This window comes from Equus caballus, chromosome 6, assembly GCF_041296265.1.
Source record: "Equus caballus isolate H_3958 breed thoroughbred chromosome 6, TB-T2T, whole genome shotgun sequence".
Lineage (NCBI taxonomy): Eukaryota > Metazoa > Chordata > Mammalia > Perissodactyla > Equidae > Equus > Equus caballus.
This window is the reverse complement of record NC_091689.1, coordinates 88,001,375-88,024,471: the sequence shown is the minus strand read 5'-3', so window position 1 is coordinate 88,024,471 and position 23,097 is coordinate 88,001,375. Positions and strand designations below refer to the sequence as shown.

Below are 23,097 nucleotides of genomic sequence, written 5' to 3'. Positions count from 1 at the left end.
AAAACTTAAAATGTTCTCCTATCTTACCATATTATTTTACATAAAAAATATCCTCTTCTACTACATAGCACATGCTGTTTAAATTGTTTATACCCTGACTACAGATCTTTTGACCATCTGATTTACCTCATAGTTGATAACCTCCATCATGGTTATAGGAGCCCTGATTTTTTTATTTTGTGTTAATCACACCTATCTGCTTTTTCACAGAATCCCCTCTTTCCTCCCACCTCTTATCTCCATTCTGATAAGTCCTGGATATGGACCTCAAAAGAATCTGCAATCCAGTCCTCTTGTCATGTCTTTCTGCCCACTAAGGTGGCAAAATAGCTAGCATGAAGATCATATTCCTGTAAATCAAGTGAAACTGCAGGAAAGCATTGTCTTTTGTTTCTGCTAGTTTCTTTTGCAAAAGAACTTCTGCTGTGCATGTGTGTGTGTGTGTGTGTGTGTGTGTGTGTTGATTACTATCTAGGGAGCAGAAGGGACAAGGAATCTAACAAACTTTAACCTATCACCATACAAGTGAGAGATGAACACCATCACTCTTGCTGCTTAGAGCAGAGGGCTAAGAGAGAAGGCAATTACAGACTAGCCAGTCAGTCTCGCCCTCCAGCTCGGCCACTCACCCTGGCCTCCTTTCCGAGGTGAGAATTAGAAGTGGTTTCTGAAGGACAGGAGAACTCAAGGCAAGTGTCAGAGAACAGAGGTGGAAATGACTTTGAGAGGGAGTAAGGAGATAAGCAGCAGGAGTGGGAGTCCACCAGTCTTTCCACTGCGTCGGCAGAGCTGGGAAGCCACATGAACCTAGCCACCCATAATCTACTCAAGGTGCTATCTGGGTCCTTTATTATAAAAATGAGATTTATGGCAACATAGGGGCCCTTTGTATGGTTGGAGGCATGAGGAAGACAGGAAATGGAAAGACATAGTCTTTTTTTTTAACCCACTATTTGTCTTGTTTTTTCTATATATAGAAGTTGTGTCATTGCTCCCGTCTCCCCAGGACTAATTTTAATAAAGATCATAATCAGAGTGGTATTGTTACCTCATATGTGATAGGGACTCTGGCTCTGGAGTTGGGCTTCAAACAGCTGTTCAATTCATAGCAGTTTAAAACACCACATGACAGAGGCTTAGGGCTAAAAAGTGCCTCCCAGGGCACAGAGGCAGGAGTGTCCCACAATGGTATAAGGAAGGCTGTAGAGAAGGTTGCTATTTCTGTCTGTCTGTCTGTGTTGAAGCCAAAGATATGAGGCTTGATACAACCTTGGTCCTTGAGTCTCCCCATTCTCCCAACAGGCAGATGACCTCAGCAGCCCCTTTGGACAAATGAGCCTTAGCCGCCAAGGTTCTGCTGAAGCAGCTGACCCATCCTCAGCTCTGTTCCAGCCCCCACTTATCTCCCAGCACCCTCAGCAGACTAGCTTCATCATGGCTTCTACAGGACAGCCCCTCCCGACTTCCAACTATTCCACCTCTAGCCATGCACCACCTACTCAGCAAGTCCTGCCACCCCAGGGCTATATGCAGCCCCCCCAACAGGTGAGTGGCTCGGGTTCCCAGCTTAAATCACTAATTCAGTTTGTCCAGTATTATAATCCTTCTTTTTTCTTCTAGTTTAGACAGACCAGAGGGGATACCTATCCCCCAACTCCATTTCCCCACCTTGCACTTGAAAGTTGTCTTTCTAGTCAGAAGGTCATCTTTCTATATAACACAAGATCTTCCTGTTCTATTTCAAACTTGTACACTAACACTGCAACTTCAGGCCCCAAATATCTCCATTTACAGATTTCTGGCCATCAACCCTGATGCATTTAATAGTCTGGGGATTTAGGGACTGAATTTGAGAGACCTTCTCACATCTGTTTCCTCTTACCATAGATCCAGGTTTCTTACTATACCCCTGGACAGTATCCTAACTCCAACCAGCAATATCGACCTCTCTCTCACCCGGTGGCCTACAGCCCCCAACGTGGTCAACAGCTGCCTCAGCCATCCCAGCAGCCTGGTAAGAGGAACTGTCAGTGTAAGAAGGCAGTGGATAGGGGAAAGGCAGAGACAAGGAAAGAGACAAGAATTACCTTCCCCATTTAAAAAAAAAAGGCAGGAATGATTAGGGTCCTAAAGAGGGACCCAGGATCTCCAGAAAAAGAGAAAGTAAAATAGGAGAGGGGAAATTCCTGATAGAGTGTGACCTCCTAAACATTGTTGAGACCATGCTAACGTTTTCTCTCCTTGCCCATCCCTAGGTTTACAGCCCATGATGCCTAACCAGCAGCAGGCGGCTTACCAAGGCATGATTGGGGTTCAGCAGCCACAGAACCAGGGCCTGCTCAGCAACCAGAGGAGCAGCATGGGGGGCCAGATGCAAGGCCTGGTGGTTCAGTACACTCCACTGCCTTCTTACCAAGTGGGTGCATTCTGCATTGGGAAAGAGCCCCCAGTCCTGGGGATGAGGAAAAGGAGGACAGCCTCCCACACAATACAGTCTGACAAATATTATTCACTTCCCCCTCAATTTTTTAGATTTTTTTCCTCTGAGAGAAAGCCCAGAGAGTCTGAAAAGAATCTTTGTTTAAATTGTTTGGTCCTTATACAGCCATGCAAATGAGTAAATGCCCAGAAAAGTAGGATCTAAAGGAAATCAGTCGCCTTCCTCTACGTTAAGTGCCCAAGGGTGGTTGGAGAAGAGGGAACTGGAGGTAGCTCTGTAAGCATTTCCTTTAGGCAGATGAGGAGAATAGGAGAGTCTCTAAGAGAGATGGAGAAGAAAATTAAGTGCCCTGGTCTAGTGATAACTAGACTGTTCTCTGGATAAACTTATTGGGAGTACGAGTGGTCATTCTCTTCTCATCTCCACCCAGGTCCCAGTGGGTAATGACTCGCAAAATGTGGTCCAGCCGCCTTTCCAGCAACCTGTGCTGGTCCCTGCGAGCCAATCAGTGCAAGGGGGCCTCCCAGCAGGGGGCGTTCCAGTGTACTACAGCATGATCCCGCCAGCTCAGCAGAACGGTACCAGGTGAGTACTCCCAGAGTCGGGGCGCGTCTCCCATAGATCTTCAGCCACTGTTGCACCATGGTTTTGTTTCCACTATCCTAAGAAAAGAAAGGCAGGGGTAAAGATCCAAGTGGTGCGCTAAAGCAGGTAGAATATGAGGGAGTTCATTCTCCATTTCTCCTAGTTGATTTGATATTTGCATAAGAGCTCAGTGGCAGGAAAAAATCCTGCTTCAGAAACAGAAGCTTTATAATTTCCCCCATTTTTTGTTTTTCTGATCAGTGAGATTAAGAACTATGGGGCAGAGACTGCTCATCATTAAAAGAAGCAATTTGGAGTGTATATTTGTAAATTTTTCTGTGTATCTCTGTATCCATGTATGAATCTCAGATGGTCTATCTATTTCTATATGTATTTTAGTATAAGTCATAGCCGTTAGAATTTTAGAAGTGGAAGCCACCTCAGAAATATCTAGTCTGCTCCCCTTATTTTATTTTTCTCCCTTCTTTTATAAATGAAGAAATTCCAGCTAGAGATGTTAAGAAACTTACCCCAGTCACACAGCTAGTTAGGAGCACAGCTGGAACTAGAATGCAAATCTGGGCCTACATATATGTATTTCTGTCTGTCTCTCGCAGTGTGTATATGTTTATTTCTGTGTTTTTTATATGTATGTCTTCATGTTGTCTTGAGTTTTGTGGGGGTTTTCCTCATTTGTCTTTAGGGGTCTGTGTTTACCATTGTATAAATATCCCAAATCACACAACTCCTTAGCTCTTTTTTACCCATCTCTCTCCAGCACTGTGTTTCTGTCTCTGGCATTCGTTTTGTCTGTGTTTCTGTTATGTTTCTCAGAGTGTGTGTGTGTGTGTGTGTGTGCATGTGTGCATGTGTATGTGTCTGGTGTTTTCACACTGTTGGGAAGAGCATGTGTCACTAACATTCCATCTGTAGTGCTGATTAGCAGCTTCCTAATTGAAAGATGATCAAGTACAAATATATATAATTAACTTTGTACTGATGAGTGATTTTAGAAATTGCACAGCAAATTGGTGTGGGAATGGCTTGGAGCTGCCTCTGCTTCCCACAGGGGAGGCCCAGGAAGCAGCAGCTGTTTGCCAGGAGCTGTGTTCCTTCCTCTACCACTTTACCACTCCTCTCTTCTCCACCTTCCCAGCCCTTCTGTGGGGTTTCTGCAACCTCCTGGCTCTGAACAGTACCAGATGCCTCAGTCTCCCTCTCCCTGCAGTCCACCACAGATGCCACAGCAGTACTCAGGTAAGAGGATAAAGAATTGGGGGGTCTTGAGCACTGGTAAGAGCAAACACCACTGTAGGACTTGTGCTCTAGAGCCGGAAAGGGCAGAGAGAGTTCAGGGATTGGCTCTGGCCCCAACTGTGACCCCCACAAGGAAAGAGCAAAGTCCTGGCTGGTGTTGTCCAGGGGTGCTAAAGTTGACCTCTCAAGAGAGGTGAGGTTGGTTGCCCCTTCCTCATCCTTGGGAAGCCACATCTCTGTTTGGGCTCCTGATTTTCTTTCTTATTCTTTTTTTTTTTCCCCTGAATTCAGCATTCCACTCACCACTCACGTGCCTTTGAAACACAAGTACTTACCTGTCTCTTGCACCCATTCTTCCTATAGACAGCTTTTCTTTTCTCTTGGGACTGCAGGGGAGGCTGATAAAATGCTTTTTAAGCTGTATCTTAGATGTGTTTAGCAGTTTTTTGTATATGCTCACGAACATTCTGTCATTCTAATTCTCACCACAACTTCCTGAAGAGGAAATTTAAGACTCAAAGAGAATAAATGAATTGCCTAAAGTCACAATCCTAGAATTTGAATTTGGGTCTTTTGACTCTCCATAACCCATGCTGCATCCTCAGTATTGCATTTTCAATAGGTTTCTGTACTCTGTTCCTTTCTCACCGGTGGGAAATAAATGGATCTCATGTTAAACAGCTAAAGGGGAGCCAGCTATCCAGCTGAATGGGCTTAAGCCTTGCAGCCTCTCACTGTCTGCCTTTGGCAAGGACTCCTCCAACACACCAAGGATTTTCCCTTTCTCCCCACCCTGACATAGCATTACATTGCAGTTGAAGAATCTTCAGAGATTCTGGAAGGGAGGAGATCTTAATGTCATCTCCAGTTATCCCCATTCTGCTCTACTGTGGGAATGGCGGAGTGCCCTCTTCTGGTGAGAGGGAGGTATTTTGCCAGTTTTCCCCACTTTAGAAATGCAGTATTTTTCACATAAGATTTTTTGCACTCTATGTTAGATGCTGTAGAGTGGATTCCAGAATAAATCTTGCTCATACGACATGATAAATTCTTACTTCTAAGGAGTAATGGTTTCTGCCCTCATCCAGAGCAAATGTAGATCTCTCACAGGCTGAGAGGTTTTAAATTCAACAGCCCTTACCCTTTTATTACATTATTAGTCTCTCTAGCTGTTTCTCCTAGTGTCTGCCAGGGGCACTTGACCTTGAAATTCCCAGCGGGGTATGGAAATTGTAGAAACCAGCTCCAAGAACCACTGTAGCCTGTGGTGGTGCTTGGCACCGCAGGGCATTTTCTCTCCTGTTAAAATAAGGGTGTGTGGTGCATATGGGTATACTTGTATGTGCATATTTGTGTGTCCTTAGTGGTATATCAATATATTTATTGGGTCTCTGTGATTGTATCTCTTCATCTTCAAATTGGAGGTCTTTGAATGAGAAACCAAGTGAAAAGAATTTTTCATGACCTGCTCTGGACCCAGTGCTGGGTCAAGTAAACTGAAACACTGTGGTTCCAGAAGTTGGCAGCACTAGAGATCTGGGCTGGGGTTAGAAGGAGATAATCTAGGCTCTTCCCAAATCAATAGAAATAGAGGAAACCCTTGTCATCTAGTTCCCTCGCTTATTTGGAATTTTCTGTCATATTTCCTTTCTTCCTAGCTACCCAGATTGATCCTAGGCTTCTGACTGACCCCTTGTACTTTTCCTAGATAATGGGACTTTCTGTCCCACCCATGTCATCTAAGAGACCATATTCACCATACCATTGATTTTTAAAGTCTTCAGCCCCTGCTTATGGAAATCTAAGAGGAAATGGAAGAAAAGAAACAAGTGCTTTTCTGCCTTCCTTTCCAGTTCACCCTTTACTAAGAAGATAGAAGGCAAGCATAGTCCACAGGGCTGCTATGTCACCTTCAGAGGACGGTCACCCGCCCTTCTCCCATGTAGCAACATGGTCACTTTTCCAAAAATAAAGGCAGGGATTAGGATTGGCTGTTCTTGGAACAACTGTTCTGGTTTATTAATACATTTTTGTAGTTGCCCAGTTCACCCCCCAGGCCTGGACCTTAATTCATCCATGATGCTATTAGACATAACTGTAACCCCAGGAAACACTTTTTTTCCCTCTAAAATATGATTTGCAGGTCCCTGGAGGTTTCTGCAGAGATGCTAGTCTGAGGAAGACACACACAGACATGAAATGGCAGTGATACCTATACACAGACTCCCAAATCACAGTGACACAGCAGCATGGCCAGAGTGAGGTACATACAGAAATAGCCTCTCACATACTTACTGGCTCATTTTGTAGCTGAGGGGTTTCCAAAGTTGAGATTAACTGTTTTCTCTCCCACTCCCTGAAGATGTCCCTCTCCACACCAAAAAAGGGGAAAAGACCAAGATACTATTGGATTCTATCCTGTAATTTGGGAAAGATGCCTGTGGATTTTATTTCTCTGGACATTCCTTTCCATAGATTTGATTCCTAGTGGTAAGGAAAAAGCCTTATCAGTCTTCTACCTCAGTGATTTAAAAAAAAAACTAAACAAAAGCCAATTCTGCCAGACATAAATGTCATCTGTTTGTATTTATGTGGTTTGCTCTGCCCAATCGACCTTTCTGCCCAGGTTTAATGATGCCACTTAAAAAGCCATTCACACATCCCCTCTCCTTTCAGAGCTTTCAAGCTGAAATTGATTTCCTTATTCAGCCCCCTTCTCTCCCTTCCCATCCAACCCAGGCTCCTTTCCTCAACCTGATTATATGGAAGTGCTGTCACTGGGCAGTGGGCTGGGTTTTTTGTTGGTTTTTTTTTTATTGCCATGTCCATTAAGAAGTAGCGACAGTTCAGCTGCTAACGGATGCCACCTGCTTTTGGCTTGAGGAAGAGAAGCATAAGAATCACCTCATCAGCGGGGCAGTGCTGTGTCCTCGGCTGTGAAGGAACAATGCTCCAGGCCAGTGGGGGAGGACTCGGCATGGGGAGGAGCTCAGGACCGAGGCTACAACTGAGAACCCTGGCTTTGTTTTTGTTGGGATCAGAGAAAATAATATGAGGACTTTGTTCTCTTTCCCCTCCTCTTGAGCCCCCTAATACTTCCTTATGGCTACATGCTGGTATTAGAAAGAGCTTCCACTGCATTGCTTATGCCACACCCTACACACTCACACATCCCCCCACCCTTTCCTGGCCCAGCGCATTAGGCTCAGATTATGAGCTTCCTTCCAGAAAAGCTGTAGATTTGATTATTTTGATTATTTTGATTATTTGATTATTTGATTATTGTGTTGGCCCCCTCAGGTGGCAATGAGGTGTCTGAATAAGGTCAATTGCAGTTTTGTTGGTAGAGGATGTTGGAGCAGGTGGGGCTCTTAGGATGGGGAAATAAAAGACCCAGAGCAACCAGCGTGAGGGGGAGTTAAATACATGATGCTCCATAAGGTGCAGTCTTCCCATGGCCCTTCTACAAGTCATGCTGATGAATACCCTGTCGTCCTTGGCAGGGGATGGGGAGATGTGAACCTGTCACTCTGAGTATTTGTGCTCTCTGATTAGATGAACCTTAGAGTGTGGGGGGCACAGATTGACTGAGGAATAGGATAGGACAGATGCTGTGTCTCCTGACCTGCTCTCTCAGGCCTCCCACCGTTTCTTTTCCTTTCCTTTGACCGATGCTGCCTGAGAAAAGCAATCACGCTCACTTGCCAGCATGACTGGTGCCCAGGGCAGAGGCTGCAACATTTCCCGTCACAGGAAGCAATGTGATGGCTGCAGCAGTGGCAGCCTCAGAGCACCGAGCCATGAAAGTGGCAGCACTGCAGCAGCTTTTCAAGCTAGCAGCCCCCAGTCCCATTTCTCTACCACCAACACACGTGAACTCAGCCTATCCCTCAACAGAAATATAGCTTAGGAGGTCAAGAGCAAACCCTCACACTGGACAATCCCCTGTGGGGAAGCAGAGCTCCTGCCCATCCCTCCCAGCAGGGACTGTCCATCAAACTGCTGCTCCCTGACCCCTTACTTGCTTTTCACCATGAGGAAGATTCAGGACTTAATATTCTTCCTTGTTGAGCCCTTTCCTTCCCCCAGCCTGTGAGAGGGGAAAGCTATCCGTGGTTGCCTGTACTAAAACCTCAAGATCTCATTCAGTCAGTCATCTGAACCTGTCAGTGAAACCTTCTGAGAGTCTGACCCTCCCACTCCACTCCTGCTGTCACTGCTCTAATTCAGAACCCCCTTGTTCTGTATCCGTAGCTCCCTAACTGGTATTCCTGCTGCTAGTCTCTCTCTCCCTTCAGCCATCTTACATTCAGCCGCTTGAGTTAGCTCTCTAAAGCACAAGTCCTATTCCCAACACCTACAGGATAGAGACCCTTACCAAAATGTGCTTCAGACTCTGACACCAACTATGTGTTTGCTCTCTGACTCCCTAGTAGACTGTCCGTTCCATGAGGGCAGGAACCAGCTTTATCTGTTGTATACCCAGTGCCCAGCCGAGGAACTGGCGCATAGTATATGTTGAATACACATCTCATCTCCTACTGCTTACCCGACACAGCCCCTGTGCCTTAGCACCTTGAATCATTTGTCATTTCCTGAATATGGCATTCATCTCTCTGCCATTCCTTTTGCTTGAAGTGTTCCCAACTCACCCCACCCTCGCTCAAGAAGTGCTTCCTAGGTCCGCTTAGTGAAGCTATGGACATTCATCTCCAGAAAAACCAGAGATCACTGACTTAACCTGCAGCCATTACCAGAAAAAGCTGCACATGCCAGCAGCCCTAGCCCAAGCCTCAGACTGGGACCTTTGCTATGCCCAGGCATTTGAGCAATCTCACCTAGGCATTTGGTAATACCCAACCTTGACAGAATGGAGTAGTTTTCTGCCAAGCATACTAAAGTACCTCTCACTGGGTGAAGGCCAGGGGCGCATCAGCATCTGGGACTCCTGTTCGTTCCACTCAAACTTGCACTGGTTTGGGGAGAAGGAGTCAGAAACTAAATCAGCAACTATCTCAGATTCCTAACAGAACACAGTTTAAGTGACCCTGAAGTGAGTGGGTGGATTTGCTTACTGGCTTTCCCACTCAGGGTTAGCTGGAAGGCCGAAATATAGTTTGAATTCACAACCAACTGCTTTCTTCCTGCCACTCAGGAGTGTCACCTTCTGGACCAGGTGTGGTGGTCATGCAGCTAAATGTTCCTAATGGACCCCAGCCCCCCCAGAACCCATCCATGGTCCAGTGGAGTCACTGTAAATATTACAGCATGGACCAGCGGGGGCAGAAACCTGGAGACCTGTACAATCCTGACAGTAGCCCCCAGGTGAGTCCTGCAGCCCAGCTTTGTCTTGGCAAGGAGCTGACCAGATTCTTTCCAGGGAGTAATCTTTGCCATTGACTGAGCAGCCTCTTTTACATGTCTTTCCCTGGGCACTTTCTGGGGACAAACACAAGAAATAGAGGAGAGCGTCTTCTTTCAAGGAACTTAAGATCTAAAGGACACATACTTGCAAATGTTAAGAGAATACTTAAAACAGTATGTCAATATGGATATTAAAATGATACAAATTAATTAGGGACAAAGGGGCATTTTGAAGGAGCCATCTGACTTTGGCAGAGTTCAGCAAGAGAAGTTTCTTGAGGGAGATGAATTTAAGCCAAGCCACGGGAATATCCAGAGCGTAATGTTTGGTGTTTATATATGTGTGCTCCTCTCTCCCACAGGCCAACACACAAATGAGCAGCAGCCCCGTCACATCTCCTACCCAGTCTCCAGCACCCTCTCCTGTCACCAGCCTCAGCAGTGTCTGCACAGGACTCAGTCCCCTTCCCGTCCTCACACAGTTCCCTCGGCCTGGGGGTCCAGCACAGGGTAAGGGGTTAGATTAGGGCTGGCTGCTGTCAAATTCACCCTTCACATCCCATTCCCAAATGGGGAGCTCAAGAGGATAGAAACAGTGTGGCTGGTCATCCACCTCTAGGAGCCAGCTCTTCCTTTAACATCCCTGTTTAGGCCAATGTCACCTGCCCTTCTTTAGTGCTGCCCATAGTTAACTTACTCAAGGCCTCCTTTACATATTTAGTATTACTACCAAGTAAGGTAGGTGATTATGAGCCAGGGAAAAGAAGTTCACTGAACTTTCTAGTGAACCAAAGAGTTCAACCCATCAGTACTGAGTCTGAGGGCTGGGAATATGGGGCTGTGTCAGAAACTGTGGTTTTAGAAGGGGGAACACTGGATTTGCGTTAAAAGACTTGGATTCAAGTTCTAGTCCCGCTACTAACTAGCTTTGTGATGTTGAGCATGTTACTTAAACTTGGAACCAGACCTCAGTTTCCTAATCTACAGAATGGGGTTAATCACATATAAGATGGGAATAATCTTATCTGCTTTCTGCCTCTGCTATCATAAGCAGTATAAATAGGATGAGAATATGGGTTTAGAACTTTAAAGTGCCCTGAAATATAATATTTATCAACAATAATAGGTAACACGTATGGTGCTTAATATGTATCAGGCATTGCTATAAGTGCTATATGTGTCTTATATTCATTTAACCTTTCCAGCAACGCTAATGAGGGGAAAACATACCCAACATCCCATTTCCAGTAACAGAGCCCGGATTTGAACCTAGGCAGTCTGGCTCCAAGTCTGTGCTCTTATCCACTACACTGTATTGCCTCTCAGATGACTCAGAAACTTTAGCCCTGGCTTCGGGGTAGGGAGGATCTATATAAGAAATAAAAGACATTCATAAGGGTCTTTAGGTTTCCTCCGGGGCCTTTTCTCTACAATACACAGATCCCGTCTTCAAGGGTAAGGGAACCTAAGAGCCCCCATTTGTCTGGGATATAGCTGACAGCCAAGGAGTTTAGGAAGAGAGACAACTTAAGTCAGTCACATGGGCACTCCTATCACAGAAAAAGTAGGAATAGTATGCAGTATTTCTGTCTATCTCCAAAGCCCCTTGAAGACTCATTAAAGTCTTAACCATGAAGCTCAGACTCCCAGAAAACCTTCTGCTCTTCCTCCCTAGGTGATGGGCGCTACTCCCTCTTAGGCCAGCCATTACAGTACAATCTGTCCATCTGCCCTCCCTTGCTCCATGGCCAGTCAACTTACACGGTGCACCAGGTAAGGGTGTCCACCATCAGCCTTAGGGCCATTAGATGCCCCCCCTCTCATCTGGGACCCCATCTCTGAGCCATCCACCTCAACCAGCTGGGTGGAGAAGGAACACAGAGAGAATGGACAAAGTGGGAGGGGCCTTACCTCACTCTTGGACCTATTCCTCCCACCTGACCCCAGTGCCAACAAGGAGGGGCTCTTTATTTCTCAGTGGCCACTTTCTGGCCAATCTGACTGCCTGGTGGGGTGAGGTCCTCAGGGTTGGGTGCTGCTCCTTAATCTCACAGACAGACCTTGGGATTCAAGGCAGGCAGTGTTGTTTACCGGGGATGAGAGTTATCTTTCAAATGTTGAAGGGACAGAGTGGATTGAAGCATGGAAACCGGAGCAAGAGACAAGCACTCAAATCTGCCTCCACTGACCTGGGGACGACAGACGTTGGTGAGTGACAGGATACTGAATCCCCAAGAAAAGGCATCACCCCTCCAGCCCTGCATTACTAGCCCAGGACTTGTGGGAAAAGCTAACAGCTTAGGGTGTATCAAGAGCAAGGAGAAGCTGGAGAAGTGAACTATCTCAGTCCTCCTTACCAAGCCACTCCAGGTCCTGGAAGATGGTGGTAGAAATTGGGAGTAACACAATGATGGGGGTTGCTGAGCCTGTTATTAAGAGAGAGTCTGGTGGGAGTGGTCCCGACCCTAATCTAGGTTGTCTGCTTTAGGTAGTCCTAGATTCAGTTTAGGAGAAGCTTGACAAGAGCATATGGGAGAGTAACTCTACTCCTGCAGGCCTTTCATACTAAACATACGAGATCTCTTACCTTTCCCCTTTTTGGAGCAGTTTACTAAACAAGGAAAGGAAGGGAAACTGACTTCCCTAGATGATAAGAAAGAGGAATCTATTTGGGTCAGCCTCTGGGAAGGGAACATGAAGGATATTTCAGGTTGGGCTATTGACTTTGTGAAAGAACATCAGCAAAAACCACACTTCTTTCACAGTAATGGCTCCCTGTGAGAGAACTGAGGCATAGGTCTCCAGATCTTAAATCTGGGATTCTGATTTCCAGGCTCTTCTTGCCTGCATCTCTGGTCTAGGAGAAGAGAAAGGTTCCTTTGTTTCTCCTAGTTGCCCTGATCAGAGTCTAGATGGTGGGGGGGTTGGGTTGATTTGGCGAGGGAGGAAAGGGCTGAGTGGGAAAGGTCAGGCTTTTGAGGACACTGCGTACAGACTTGATCAGCCAGCCGCTGTCCAGTCCTACTCTACACCTCTCAACCATGTCTTCTCTCCTCCCCTTCCAGTCCTGGGGCGGGTGCTGGAGGTGACAGATCTCCCTGAGGGCATCACCCGTACCGAGGCGGACAAACTCTTCACTCAGCTCGCCATGTCCGGCGCCAAGATCCAGTGGCTCAAGGATGCTCAGGGGCTGCCTGGTGGGGGTGGGGGGGACAACGGTGGGACTGCCGAGAACGGCCGCCACGCGGACCTCGCTGCCTTGTACACCATCGTGGCTGTGTTCCCCAGCCCCCTGGCTGCCCAAAATGCCTCCCTTCGCCTCAACAACTCTGTGAGTCGCTTCAAACTTCGAGTGGCCAAAAAGAACTATGACCTGAGGATCCTGGAGCGAGCCAGCTCCCAATAAACGGAGGAGGGGAAGGGACTGGCCCAGCGGGGGTGGGGGCAGGGTGGAGGGGTTGAGGCATCCTGACAGACCACACACAGAGGCAGAAAGTAAGGTGACAGGCACTAAACTGGAGCCTAAGGCAGTAGGGATAAAGATGGGATCAGAGACAGACCCTCACACTGGCACTGGGCTCCTTCTTGCTCCCCTGCCATGGGTCCCCTCTTTTTCCCTGGTTGGCCCCCCTCTGCTTCCCTCTCCTTCCCATCCTCGTCTGTCATTTTTTATCTCTTTTCCCACCATGAAATTAATTTCTTTCATATTTTTGGTCAGGTAGAATTGGGAGGGTCCCACACTCCCTTCTTCTCCTATTTCTGTACCATCCCAAGCTCCCTTTTCTTTTTTGGTTTATGAATATATTTATATGGACAGAATTAAGAAAAATGAAATTGATTTCCCCTTTCTCTCACTTCCCCCATCTTGTCTCCCCAAACCCCACAGAGTTAAAACTTGGGCCTCCCCCCACAGAACACTTGTATATTGTTTGTTTAAGGTTCGTGCCGCAGTAACAGACACAGTATTTAATTGCACATACAGATGTTTGCTGGGTATATTCACTGTAAATTTTATTTAATCTGATTTTTTGTTTGTTTGGGGGGTTATCTGGGGGGAGGTTGATTTTGTTTTTAAATATAAAAAAAAAAAATCTGTCACTGGACGTCAGTCCCTGTTTCTCTGTTGCTGCTCTGGTGTGGGTGGGGGTTGGAGGTCCTGGGTGGGTACAGCCCCACAGCTGTTGGAGGGCTTTGATGTGGGTTGGGATGGCTTTCTCTAGCATATGCATACATATCTTTCTAACACCAGTCCCTATGTCCCATCCTCCTCCTTGCACATAATATTCTGATAGATGCCTCGTCTTGAATAGACCTTGGTTCTGGGCTCTCCCAACTCTGCCATTAACTGTGGTTCATCAAGCATCTCAATTCTCAACTCTGGACCTCTGAGTCCTTACCAGTAAAATAAGAGACTTGGACTGACTAGGTGACCTCTGAGGTTCCTTCCACTCTGTTAATTCTTTGACACTTAGGGCCCTCATGGCTGAGTTGGGGAGGGGTGAGTGAAGTCCAGAACTGGGTTGAGATGCTGGCCTCATACCTGTCCATCTAATCTTCTGAAAACTCTTCAGGGATGGATGACTTGGGCCTTTCTTTAATCCTAAAGCCAGAGGATTGGGTTCTACCTAGCAGGAACAGAGGTAGATGTTTCTTAGAATAAAAGCTACATCACTTGAACTTGCAGTGCCAATATACCATATTATCCAGGTGTACCCAGCAGTCCCTGGCCTATGCAGCTGAAGAAAGGTGAAGAGCAGAAGTCACTCGCTGCAAGATGGAGCTTTTCCTCTCTCTTAGGCTTCTCAAAACTAGCCCTGTTGTGCAGACGGTCAGACCAGGGCCGTTAAAGAACCTGTAGGCCCAGAACCTCCAGCGGCCCCTTTTCAACCTCACCCACCCCTTAAAGAGAGAAAAATGAACGGTGGTAGAAATGACAAAGTATGTTGCTCTGGAAAGCTCTTAGGTCTGGGTAGCCGTGTCTCTAGCCAGATTCCTCGGAAGCTTGTCTGACCCAACCTCCACAGTAATCCTTTTCTTACAGATACAAGGGATAAAGCGGCACTACAGTACCACCTCTAAATCGCTCTCGTCTGGGATGAGAGTGCCTCTTTCGGCCACGTCACAGCCTAGAGTAGGGGAAGGCTGCCTTGCTGTGAGATAAGAATGCCAGATATCTCACTGACCCATCAGTTCATATCCCCGGGCATCAGAGGAGGGTGATGGAATCAGGGAATCAAAGTGATTTAGGAAGTGTGAGGCTTGGCCATCCTACCTCCAAGAGTTTGCAGTTCTCATGGGGAAGGGGACATTACTTGCAGATGATAAGAACTCCCCATGTGGCAGCTATTGCCTTCTGTCCAATGTTAACAGGACCATCTCTACCTGATAGTTAGACCCTCACTCCCCCAGAGCCCCTCAGATGGAAGTCCTGGCTTGGTTTTTTTTAGTGACCCTTAGAATTCCCTTCACCCTGAGGACAAGATTTTAGAGGAATCCAGGGAAAGATGTCTCTGGGGGTAGCTGGAGAGAACAAGGTGGTACTAGGTGTTCACTCCCTTACAGGATGGCAGCCAGGTACCCTTCCAGCCACCACGAATAGGAAAGCAGTCTCAGCTGGCTGATAGGAGAGCTCTGAGAATGCAAATTTTCCTTTCTTCACCAGTCCCCAGCCCTTTCCTTCCTAAAGGTTTGAGGCTAGATTGATGCTTGAGAATGTAAAACCACTGGGCCACAAGAACACAATGGCTGAGAGGTTGAAGCTGGTTCTTAAAGTAGGTCCAAGGAGAGTAGAATTTTAGATGACTTTACCTTCTGTCCTAAAATCACCGAAATGAAGAGGCAGCATGAACACTGTCCCTTCCTGAATTTAGCCAGTACTGACCTGCACACCGTGGATGAAAAACCAGGGAATGGCAGCTCTGGGGGATGGGAGGACTTAGGGTCCAGCCCTGCCCAGACCTCCCAGTGTCCAATTTCTCTGTGTCAGCTGTGTCGCTCAGCTGTCCACTTTCCTCTAGCCCTGTCATTTCAGCTCTGACACCAAGGCGAGAGGCTAGGAGGTCTACAAATACCGTCTGGGTAGCCGGTGTGAGTACAGAGGATAGTGGGGGGGCTTAGCCCCCAAGGAAGAGGACCAGTCCTCCCCCAGCACCATCATCAAGACCCCAGGGGCTCCCTCTTCCCTCCACAGACTCTGGACTGACTTAGGCAATCCCAAACGTAAGTTGCCTCATCATCTTCTTCCCATTTCCAGGACTGCTTACCCCAGCTTCCCTGATATGTAGTCTGTTCAGCTTCTTCCTTTCTCTCCTTGTCTGTGAGCAGCTTGGGTTTTAGGAGTGAAATTATTATTCTGTCCAGGATTGGAGGGTGGGGTGGGGGTGGGGTTAAGGGAATAGAGTAGTAAGGGAAGGAAAGGCTCATATTACTCTGAAAACTTAAAATAGCTGAGGCCTGAGGCAGGCTGGGAACTAGGCAGTGGGCCCTGGGGGCTCAAGAAAGAGGGGAGAACAAATGTTCCCAGCCCAACCCATCATGTGTGCTTGTGGACACACACATTAAACCTCTTGAAGAAAGGAGGTCTAGGAAGGTGTATGCCACATCTCTATTGCCTACAGAGTCCCATGAGAAACAAAGTACCTGTAGGAAAATCCCCTAAACCACGCAGCCTTGATCACTGTATTGGGGCTCTAAACTCGGGTTGCCCCTCAGGGTGGAGGGATGGGTATCAGTTTGAGGAACTGGTTGGGAAGTTCTTTAGTCTGTTGGGCTTTTCTCTGGACTTCCATGGAATCTTTCTGTTTATAAGCCCTGTGAAAGGATCCCTGTTTAACCAGATTTCTCCTGAACCCTCCCCTTCAAGGACCACCCTCCTGCAATGGACAGGAATAGGAAGGGAGGAATGTCAGGCAGAGATTACATTTCATAGTGGGGTCCAACCTCTTGCAGGATGACAGAAAAGGAGGTGCTGGAGTCCCCTAAGCCCCCCTTCCCAGCAGAGACTCGGCAAAGTGGGGTGAGTGTGGGCCTCTGACCACGGGCTATGGGGAGCTGGGAAGCCATTGCAGCCCTTGACGAAAAGTGCTTGAATGGGTCTCCCTTATATGTGACTCATTCATTGTCAGAATGCTAGCCAGCACCTGCAGCCCCCAATACCCCCTAATCCTGGGCTGTGCCCCTTGCCCCAGGCTAGAAAATATCTAGTCAGCTTCTGCCTTACCTACTCTAGAGAGCATGACAGTTCTTTTAACATTGGGTTTCCTTCCCTCCCTGACTCCCTCCCTCAGCTACAGCGGCTGAAGCGGTTATTCAGGAAGGAGTCTACAGGAACAAAGGAGATGGAGCTTCCCCCAGAGCCCCAGGCCAATGGGGAGGCAGTGGGAGCTGGGGGTGGGCCCATCTACTACATCTATGAGGAAGAGGAGGAAGAAGAAGAGGAGGAGGAGCCACCCCCAGAACCTCCTAAGCTTGTCAATGATAAGCCCCATAAATTCAAAGATCATTTCTTCAAGAAGCCCAAGTTCTGTGATGTCTGTGCCCGGATGATTGTGCGTGAGTCATGAAGGGAAGTGGAGAGAGTGCGATGTCCAAGGCAGTGGGCGGGGAAAGGGTTTAGGAGAGGAGTATTTGTATCGCAGACAGGCTGTGGCAAGATTTGGCTTTAAGAAAATACTATTAGAGACTGAGAATGTCAGGTCCCAGACAGAAAAGGGACTAAGAGCTAGAGGAGCAGCCATGGCACGAGGGAGCTCATGGACCTCACCCAAATGTTCTCCCTTCTCCCAAGTCAACAACAAATTTGGGCTACGCTGCAAGAACTGCAAAACGAACATCCACGAACACTGTCAGTCCTATGTGGAGATGCAGAGATGCTTCGGCAAGATCGTGAGTAGTAGACTCTGGGAGCAAGAAGGTAGAAGGGAGGGGCATGTTGCCAGCTACCCTCTTGCCAAACCCTCCTCAAGTCATCCCAGCCATTTCCCTGCTTCTTTGTCAGCCTATTTCTTACTCTAAGAAGAGGTGAGCACTCATGGGAGAGATGGGTTCTGGGCCCTTCCTTGCTATCTCTAATGCTTTCTCCCATCCCCTCCTACAGCCCCCTGGTTTCCATCGGGCCTATAGCTCCCCACTCTACAGCGACCAACAGTACGCTTGTGTCAAAGATCTATGTAAGTGCCCCACATGGGACCTGAGGGAATGGGCAAGCCTAGAGATGGTGTCAGCACCACCTTTAGATTTGGAAACCAAATTCTGAAACAGAAAGATCTTATTTCACATGGTTCTCTCTCAAGCTAAAATTTTATCCATCTTGGGGCCGGCCCCATGGCCAAATGGTTAAGTTCGCGTCCTCTGCTTCGGCAGCCCAGGTTTTCGCCAGTTCAAATCCTGGGCGTGGACATGGCACCGCTCATCCAGCCATGCTGAGGCGGCGTCCCACATACCACAACTAGAAGGACTCACAACTAAAAATACACAACTAGGTACTGGGGGGCTTTGGAAGAAAAAGGAAAAATAAAATCTTTAAAAACAAAAAAAATTTATCCATCTCGGATGCAGTCAATATTCCCCTGGTTTATAGCTGAGGGATGTAAGATTTAGCTAAGGCTTCACACAGATAGCAAGAGACAGAGACAAGACTGAAACCTTCATCTGCCCAACTTCAAAATCTATGCTCTTCATATATGCAACCATTTCTAAGCAAGAACAAGGATTCTAGACTGTCTTCATCCTGGTTACAGAATAATGCCAGCCTCAGGGCCAGACCAAGAGCTGTGGGCATCCTGGGCAGATCCATAATTTGGCAACTCTTAAAAAAGTATTCATTGACAATTTCCTCAACATTTATTTGAAGGAGAGGCTGAACTCTGTGAGGAGCATGGGTAGAAAAAGAAGAACCCACTGGTGTGATCACTCCAGCTTACACATGCCACTCAGCAGAACAAAAGCCAGCAGTTAAAAGACCACTCTCCTTAGAAGCGGACTAGTGATTCTGAGCATTCCTCAACTCCCAAGCAACTTATTAGCAAAGTTGTCTTTCCCATATCATATAATGCTCTGCCTGGAAGGAGTGCTGATAAATATTTTTGTCTATCACATTACATTGCCAGGGATGTCGTTAGAGCTCTTTATAGATTGATGACCTAGGTAGCCCAGCTGACCCTTCCCTAATCCTACAGACACACTCACATGCATGTGTATCTATCTGCTCAATCCCATCTCTGCCTTACTTAGGAGGTCTCTCTCTCTATCAAGCCTTTCTCTGCCTCCCCAGTAATGTCTTCTTTCTTCTCCCATCCCCACTAGCTGCTGCCAATCGCAATGACCCTGTATTTGAAACCCTGCGCACTGGGGTGATCATGGCAAACAAGGAACGGAAGAAGGGACAGGCAGATAAGAAAAATGTGAGCACCATACCTTCCTACTGAGATCCCTTCCAGAGACCCCATGGAGCAGGTCCTCCCTCCTCTCTAGAAAGCTGACAAAAGCTACATTCTCTTCCCCTAAAACTGCACATAACCCAACAGACAAATTTTGGCATGCAATTTTAGAGGGCCTCAGGTTAAGAACTCCTGCCCTAGTGTGTTTTCTCCAGGAACTCCCTTCTGAAATTGTCAGATTAACCACCAAACCAACTGAAGACTGAGCCCCCGGCTCCTGGCATTGCTGGGCACCAGAGGCAAGAGCTATGCTTTTGGATTTGGGGAAGAGAATTTGTTAATGCCACGTAACCAGAGAATTCTAGAGCCATGCAAGTGTCCATGAAGATCATCTGGTCTGACCCATTTATCCTATAGATGAGGAAACTGAGGCATAAAGCTAGTGGCTAAGAGCAACTTCACTTCCTTTTGTAATAGGTTTACTAGATCCGTAATGCCATAGACTTGCGCTCAGTTCAGCAAGGAATTTGTTAGTGTATCCTTGTATCTTTCTGGACAACCAGGATGGACCAATGTGGATAATGGCTACAGTTAGATGGATTCCTAAAATTGGTTGAATGATAGTAACCAAAGGATCCTGGTCCTTTAGGGAATGTCCAGCTAGAAGGTGATTTCTGGTACCTTATAACATGATTTGGTCCTTAGTCCTCACCTATGGACATTTTTCTCACTGATGCAAAGGAAGATATAAATGGTATATCCATTAAGTTTGTGGGAAACCTAGGAGGGAATATTTACACACTGAATAATATATTCAGAAATCTTACAGACTAGAAGAAAAGCCCAGAACTAATCATTTGAAATTTTGTAAGGAAAAATGTACATGTCTGTTTTTGGATCAGAAAAAAAATCAGCTGCACAGAACTAAAGATCTAGCCTCAAAGTAGTTGATAGGGAGGTTGGGTGCAAATCTGGGATTTCTGTGGACTGAACTATGACTTACAAGGCACCGGCAATGTGATTTGACTGCTTCCAGAAAGGCTAGCACACTCAGGTTCTGTTCTCTTAAGGGAATTATAAAAATTGTGCTGCCTGTTTTTCTCTTATATACTGGAGTCTTTTTAAGGGCAGACATTATAGTGAAGGACATGGAATTGGGATTATGGGGGGTGACTTAAAGAGACTGAGAATGATTAGAGAAAAAAGGGAGGAAGGACATGTCAGCTGGTCCTTGAATCTTTAAAGGGACTAAATTTGTTGTGTATTGTTCCAGAAGACAAATCAGGACCCATAACTAAAAGTTACAGGGAGACTGACGTGGGCTTTTTAGAGGGAATTGCCCCCAAATTTCATGGGCTTACTTTGCAAGGTAGTGAGCTCCCTATCATTAGCTACATTCAAGCATAATAAGGGTGGCCCACTGCCAGGATGTTTTAGAGGAAGTCCTTGCATTAGGCAGGGGGTTGACTAGATATTTCCTCCTAGGCCCCTTCCAACCCTGAGATCCTATTATTCTATAGTTCTCTGGCCTGACTGGAGAGCCAGGGCAAGCATGGGTTCCCAAGACAGCATCTTCCTAACTCTGGTGCCCCCTCCAGCCTATAGCAGCCATGATGGAAGAGGAGCCAGAGTCTGCCAGACCAGAGGGAGGCAAACCCCAGGATGGTAAGTGACACCCACCTCCATCCATAGAGATGGAGTAGGTTCAGGGCCTCAGCTGTAGCACAGGGGATGGAGGTCCAAAGAGCAGGTCAGGTTTAGACATAGAAGAGCCCCTGCAACAGAAGAGGCAGAGAATGAGGGCTACCCTCCAGGAGCCAGAGACACTTAGTCTGTGTTTCTCCTCCCAGGAAACCCTGAAGGGGATAAGAAGGCTGAAAAGAAGACACCTGATGACAAAGTGAGACTCCTTTCTCCCTGCAGGGACCCCAGTCCTCTCCCCAACCCAGGTCTAACACACTCACGGCCTCAGCAGAAGCTCACACTTACTCCATGGGTCCCATCTCCCTTAACCTGCCTTCTCCACCACCTCACACACACACACACACGCAACTGCCCCTGCCTTGGACTCCTGCCCCTCACTGTGGGACAGAGGAGCCCTGACACTCATGACCCCCTTTCACCCCTAGCACAAGCAGCCCGGCTTCCAGCAGTCTCATTACTTTGTGGCTCTCTATCGGTTCAAAGCCCTGGAGAAGGACGATCTGGATTTCCCGTGAGAGGCCTTAGGATTGGGGTGGGGGTGTACTGGGAGTGGAGAGGGGAGAACCCAACTCCTTGTGGCAAAGGAAAAGGGGGGACTCAGGGCGCAGAGCCTATTGAGGCTGGACCTGTGCACAGCCAAGGGACTGGATGTGTGAGTAAGGCCCCTAAATCTCAGAGGCCCATTCCTTGCTCTCCCAGGCCTGGAGAGAAGATCACAGTCATTGATGACTCCAATGAGGAGTGGTGGCGGGTAAGAAAAAGGGCTGAGGCTAGGGTGGGACGTGGGTTGAGTTTAGAACCTGAGATTGAGAGATTGGTTCTCCCTACCATCTCCTCTAGGGGAAAATAGGGGAGAAGGTCGGATTTTTCCCTCCAAATTTCATCATTCGAGTCCGGTCTGGAGAGCGTGTGCACCGCGTAACGAGATCCTTCGTGGGGAACCGCGAGATAGGGCAGATCACTCTCAAGAAGGACCAGGTAGCTCTGTTGCCCCAACTCAACCTCAGGCCCGAAGGCCCCTCTGCAAACCACACTCTTTGCAGATCTTAACCCATTAATGGGACTAGAATGGGCCTCCACAGCTCCGGGCTCCCTGGCTCTCCTCTTCTACGTTTTCCTCGATTCCTCTCCTTTCTAATCCTTCAATCCTTTAGATCGTGGTGCAGAAAGGAGATGAAGCCGGCGGCTACGTCAAGGTCTACACTGGCCGCAAGGTGGGGCTGTTCCCCACCGACTTCCTGGAGGAGATCTAGGCGTGCGGGCGCCTGCTGGCGAGATACCCATGCCCCATTCTGGGCAGGCCCAGTGGAGGGTGGGGAGGAAAGGGGCGGAAGCAGCTACGCGCACCGCTGGGTGGGGGAGGGAGGGAAGACCCGCCGAGAGCGTCGGGGCTTCTAGGGAGGGACTGGTGCCCGCCCCCTCCCCCGGCCGAGGGCGTCCGGTGCCCAGAGCAGCCTCACCCGTAACCCTTCCGGCCCAGGCTTTGAGAGCTGGAAAAAGAAGAACGCGTCTCCACCAGGAGGCGCCCCGGGAGGGTGGGAGGCGAACTGTCGAATGTTGCCAATTTATTAAAGTTTTGACAAAAGTTAGAAAAGTTTGCTCTTTAACTGTGGGCCGAGGGGAGGGGGCCTACGAAGGGGTGGAGAGTCATCCCCAGCCGGCTCACCTCACTACCATCCGGTAACCCAAGACCTACCTGGGCTGAGGCTGGTGGGAGATGGGAGACAGATGCGTCCTCCTGGGGAGGCCTCTGTTGTGAAGAAAGGGAAGTCGGACCGGGGTCACCGTTCCCACGCCCCTGCGCCTGGGAGCTGGATCCAGTAGTGGGGTAGGTCCCTCTAGCTCCTGGCGTATACCCGCGGGCAGCCACTTACGTTTCGGAACCTGGCTCATTGCCGAGCTGGGCCGCCAGAGGGCGATGCAAGATCTCGGTTGGAGAGCGAGGGACCGGGTTGGGGGCGGGAGTGGGGGAGAGGAGAGAACCAGAGACACCAAGCCCGAGACCCTGGGCCTGGGAGGGGGTGGGGTGCGTGCCGTCTCCATGGCAACACTTCCTCAAGTCCTCGGGGAACCGAGCCGGAGAGGCCGGGGGGCCTAACCCCTCCCGCGCGGCCCTTACCCCAGCCCTTTGCGACAGGTACCGAGCGAGAGGGCGCGGGGCAGACAGCTAACCAGCTCACGCGCAGACCCCCCTGCGGCGCGCCGTATGCAAATGTTATTATTTGCATATGTAAATATGCAAATACACCAGCCCTGGTCAGGGTGGCAGGTGGTGGGGAGCGGGAAGGTGTGGGGAAGGGAGCTGAAGGAGACAAGGAGTTTGGGGACTTGGGGGCGGACCAGTGAGAGGCAGCCTGGGGTGGTCGCTGG

General features: G+C 48.2%; 2 protein-coding genes and 1 long non-coding RNA gene across 53 annotated transcripts in view; 2 read left to right on the top strand and 1 right to left on the bottom strand.

Moving 5' to 3' along the window:
* The window catches only part of R3HDM2 (R3H domain containing 2), a 124,348-nt gene extending 110,599 nt beyond the window's left edge, over positions 1–13,749 (top strand). For 31 of the 50 annotated variants that reach the window (XM_023643863.2, XM_023643860.2, XM_023643861.2 and 28 more), the window contains 10 exons: positions 1,303–1,545; positions 1,888–2,014; positions 2,256–2,416; positions 2,871–3,025; positions 4,182–4,282; positions 9,438–9,607; positions 10,009–10,156; positions 11,322–11,419; positions 11,770–11,854; positions 12,712–13,749. In XM_023643863.2, the coding sequence (XP_023499631.1) occupies positions 1,303–1,545; positions 1,888–2,014; positions 2,256–2,416; positions 2,871–3,025; positions 4,182–4,282; positions 9,438–9,607; positions 10,009–10,156; positions 11,322–11,419; positions 11,770–11,854; positions 12,712–13,052 (1,629 nt within the window). In that variant the 3' untranslated portion in view covers positions 13,053–13,749. Of the gene's footprint in view, positions 1–1,302; positions 1,546–1,887; positions 2,015–2,255; positions 2,417–2,870; positions 3,026–4,094; positions 4,283–9,437; positions 9,608–10,008; positions 10,157–11,321; positions 11,420–11,769; positions 11,855–12,711 lie in introns of all 50 variants that reach the window. The other 19 variants (XM_023643841.2, XM_070271780.1, XM_070271774.1 and 16 more) reach the window with 1 other exon arrangement.
* On the bottom strand, positions 827–22,859 carry LOC102150718 (uncharacterized). The gene is made up of 4 exons (XR_011440150.1): positions 22,602–22,859; positions 22,424–22,477; positions 20,704–20,798; positions 827–3,102 (listed from the first exon to the last, which is right to left on the bottom strand). It is a non-coding gene; the product is annotated as an uncharacterized lncRNA (long non-coding RNA).
* Positions 13,748–22,321, top strand: STAC3 (SH3 and cysteine rich domain 3). Of its 2 annotated transcripts, XM_001488613.5 has the most exons (12): positions 13,748–15,865; positions 16,595–16,661; positions 16,933–17,197; positions 17,433–17,530; positions 17,742–17,814; positions 18,950–19,047; positions 20,622–20,688; positions 20,874–20,923; positions 21,153–21,238; positions 21,427–21,478; positions 21,568–21,705; positions 21,882–22,321. In XM_001488613.5, exons 2-12 carry the CDS (start codon positions 16,596–16,598, stop codon positions 21,978–21,980), a joined length of 1,092 nt encoding a protein of 363 aa, XP_001488663.1. In that variant the 5' UTR covers positions 13,748–15,865; position 16,595; the 3' UTR covers positions 21,981–22,321. The 2 variants fall into 2 exon arrangements, with proteins under 2 accessions (XP_001488663.1, XP_014596387.1); XM_014740901.3 differs by lacking the exons at positions 16,595–16,661; positions 16,933–17,197 and having other exon boundaries at positions 15,644–15,865.
* Positions 22,860–23,097: the final 238 nt, after the last annotated feature.

Coding starts and splice junctions, on each gene's coding strand:
- STAC3 (XM_001488613.5), top strand. CDS start 16,596: ATGACAGAAAAGGAGGTGCTGGAGTCCCCTAAGCCCCCCTTCCCAGCA. Junction 17,815..18,949: donor CGCTTGTGTCAAAGATCTAT/GTAAGTGCCCCA, acceptor CATCCCCACTAG/CTGCTGCCAATCGCAATGAC. Junction 21,239..21,426: donor AAGGACGATCTGGATTTCCC/GTGAGAGGCCTT, acceptor TTGCTCTCCCAG/GCCTGGAGAGAAGATCACAG.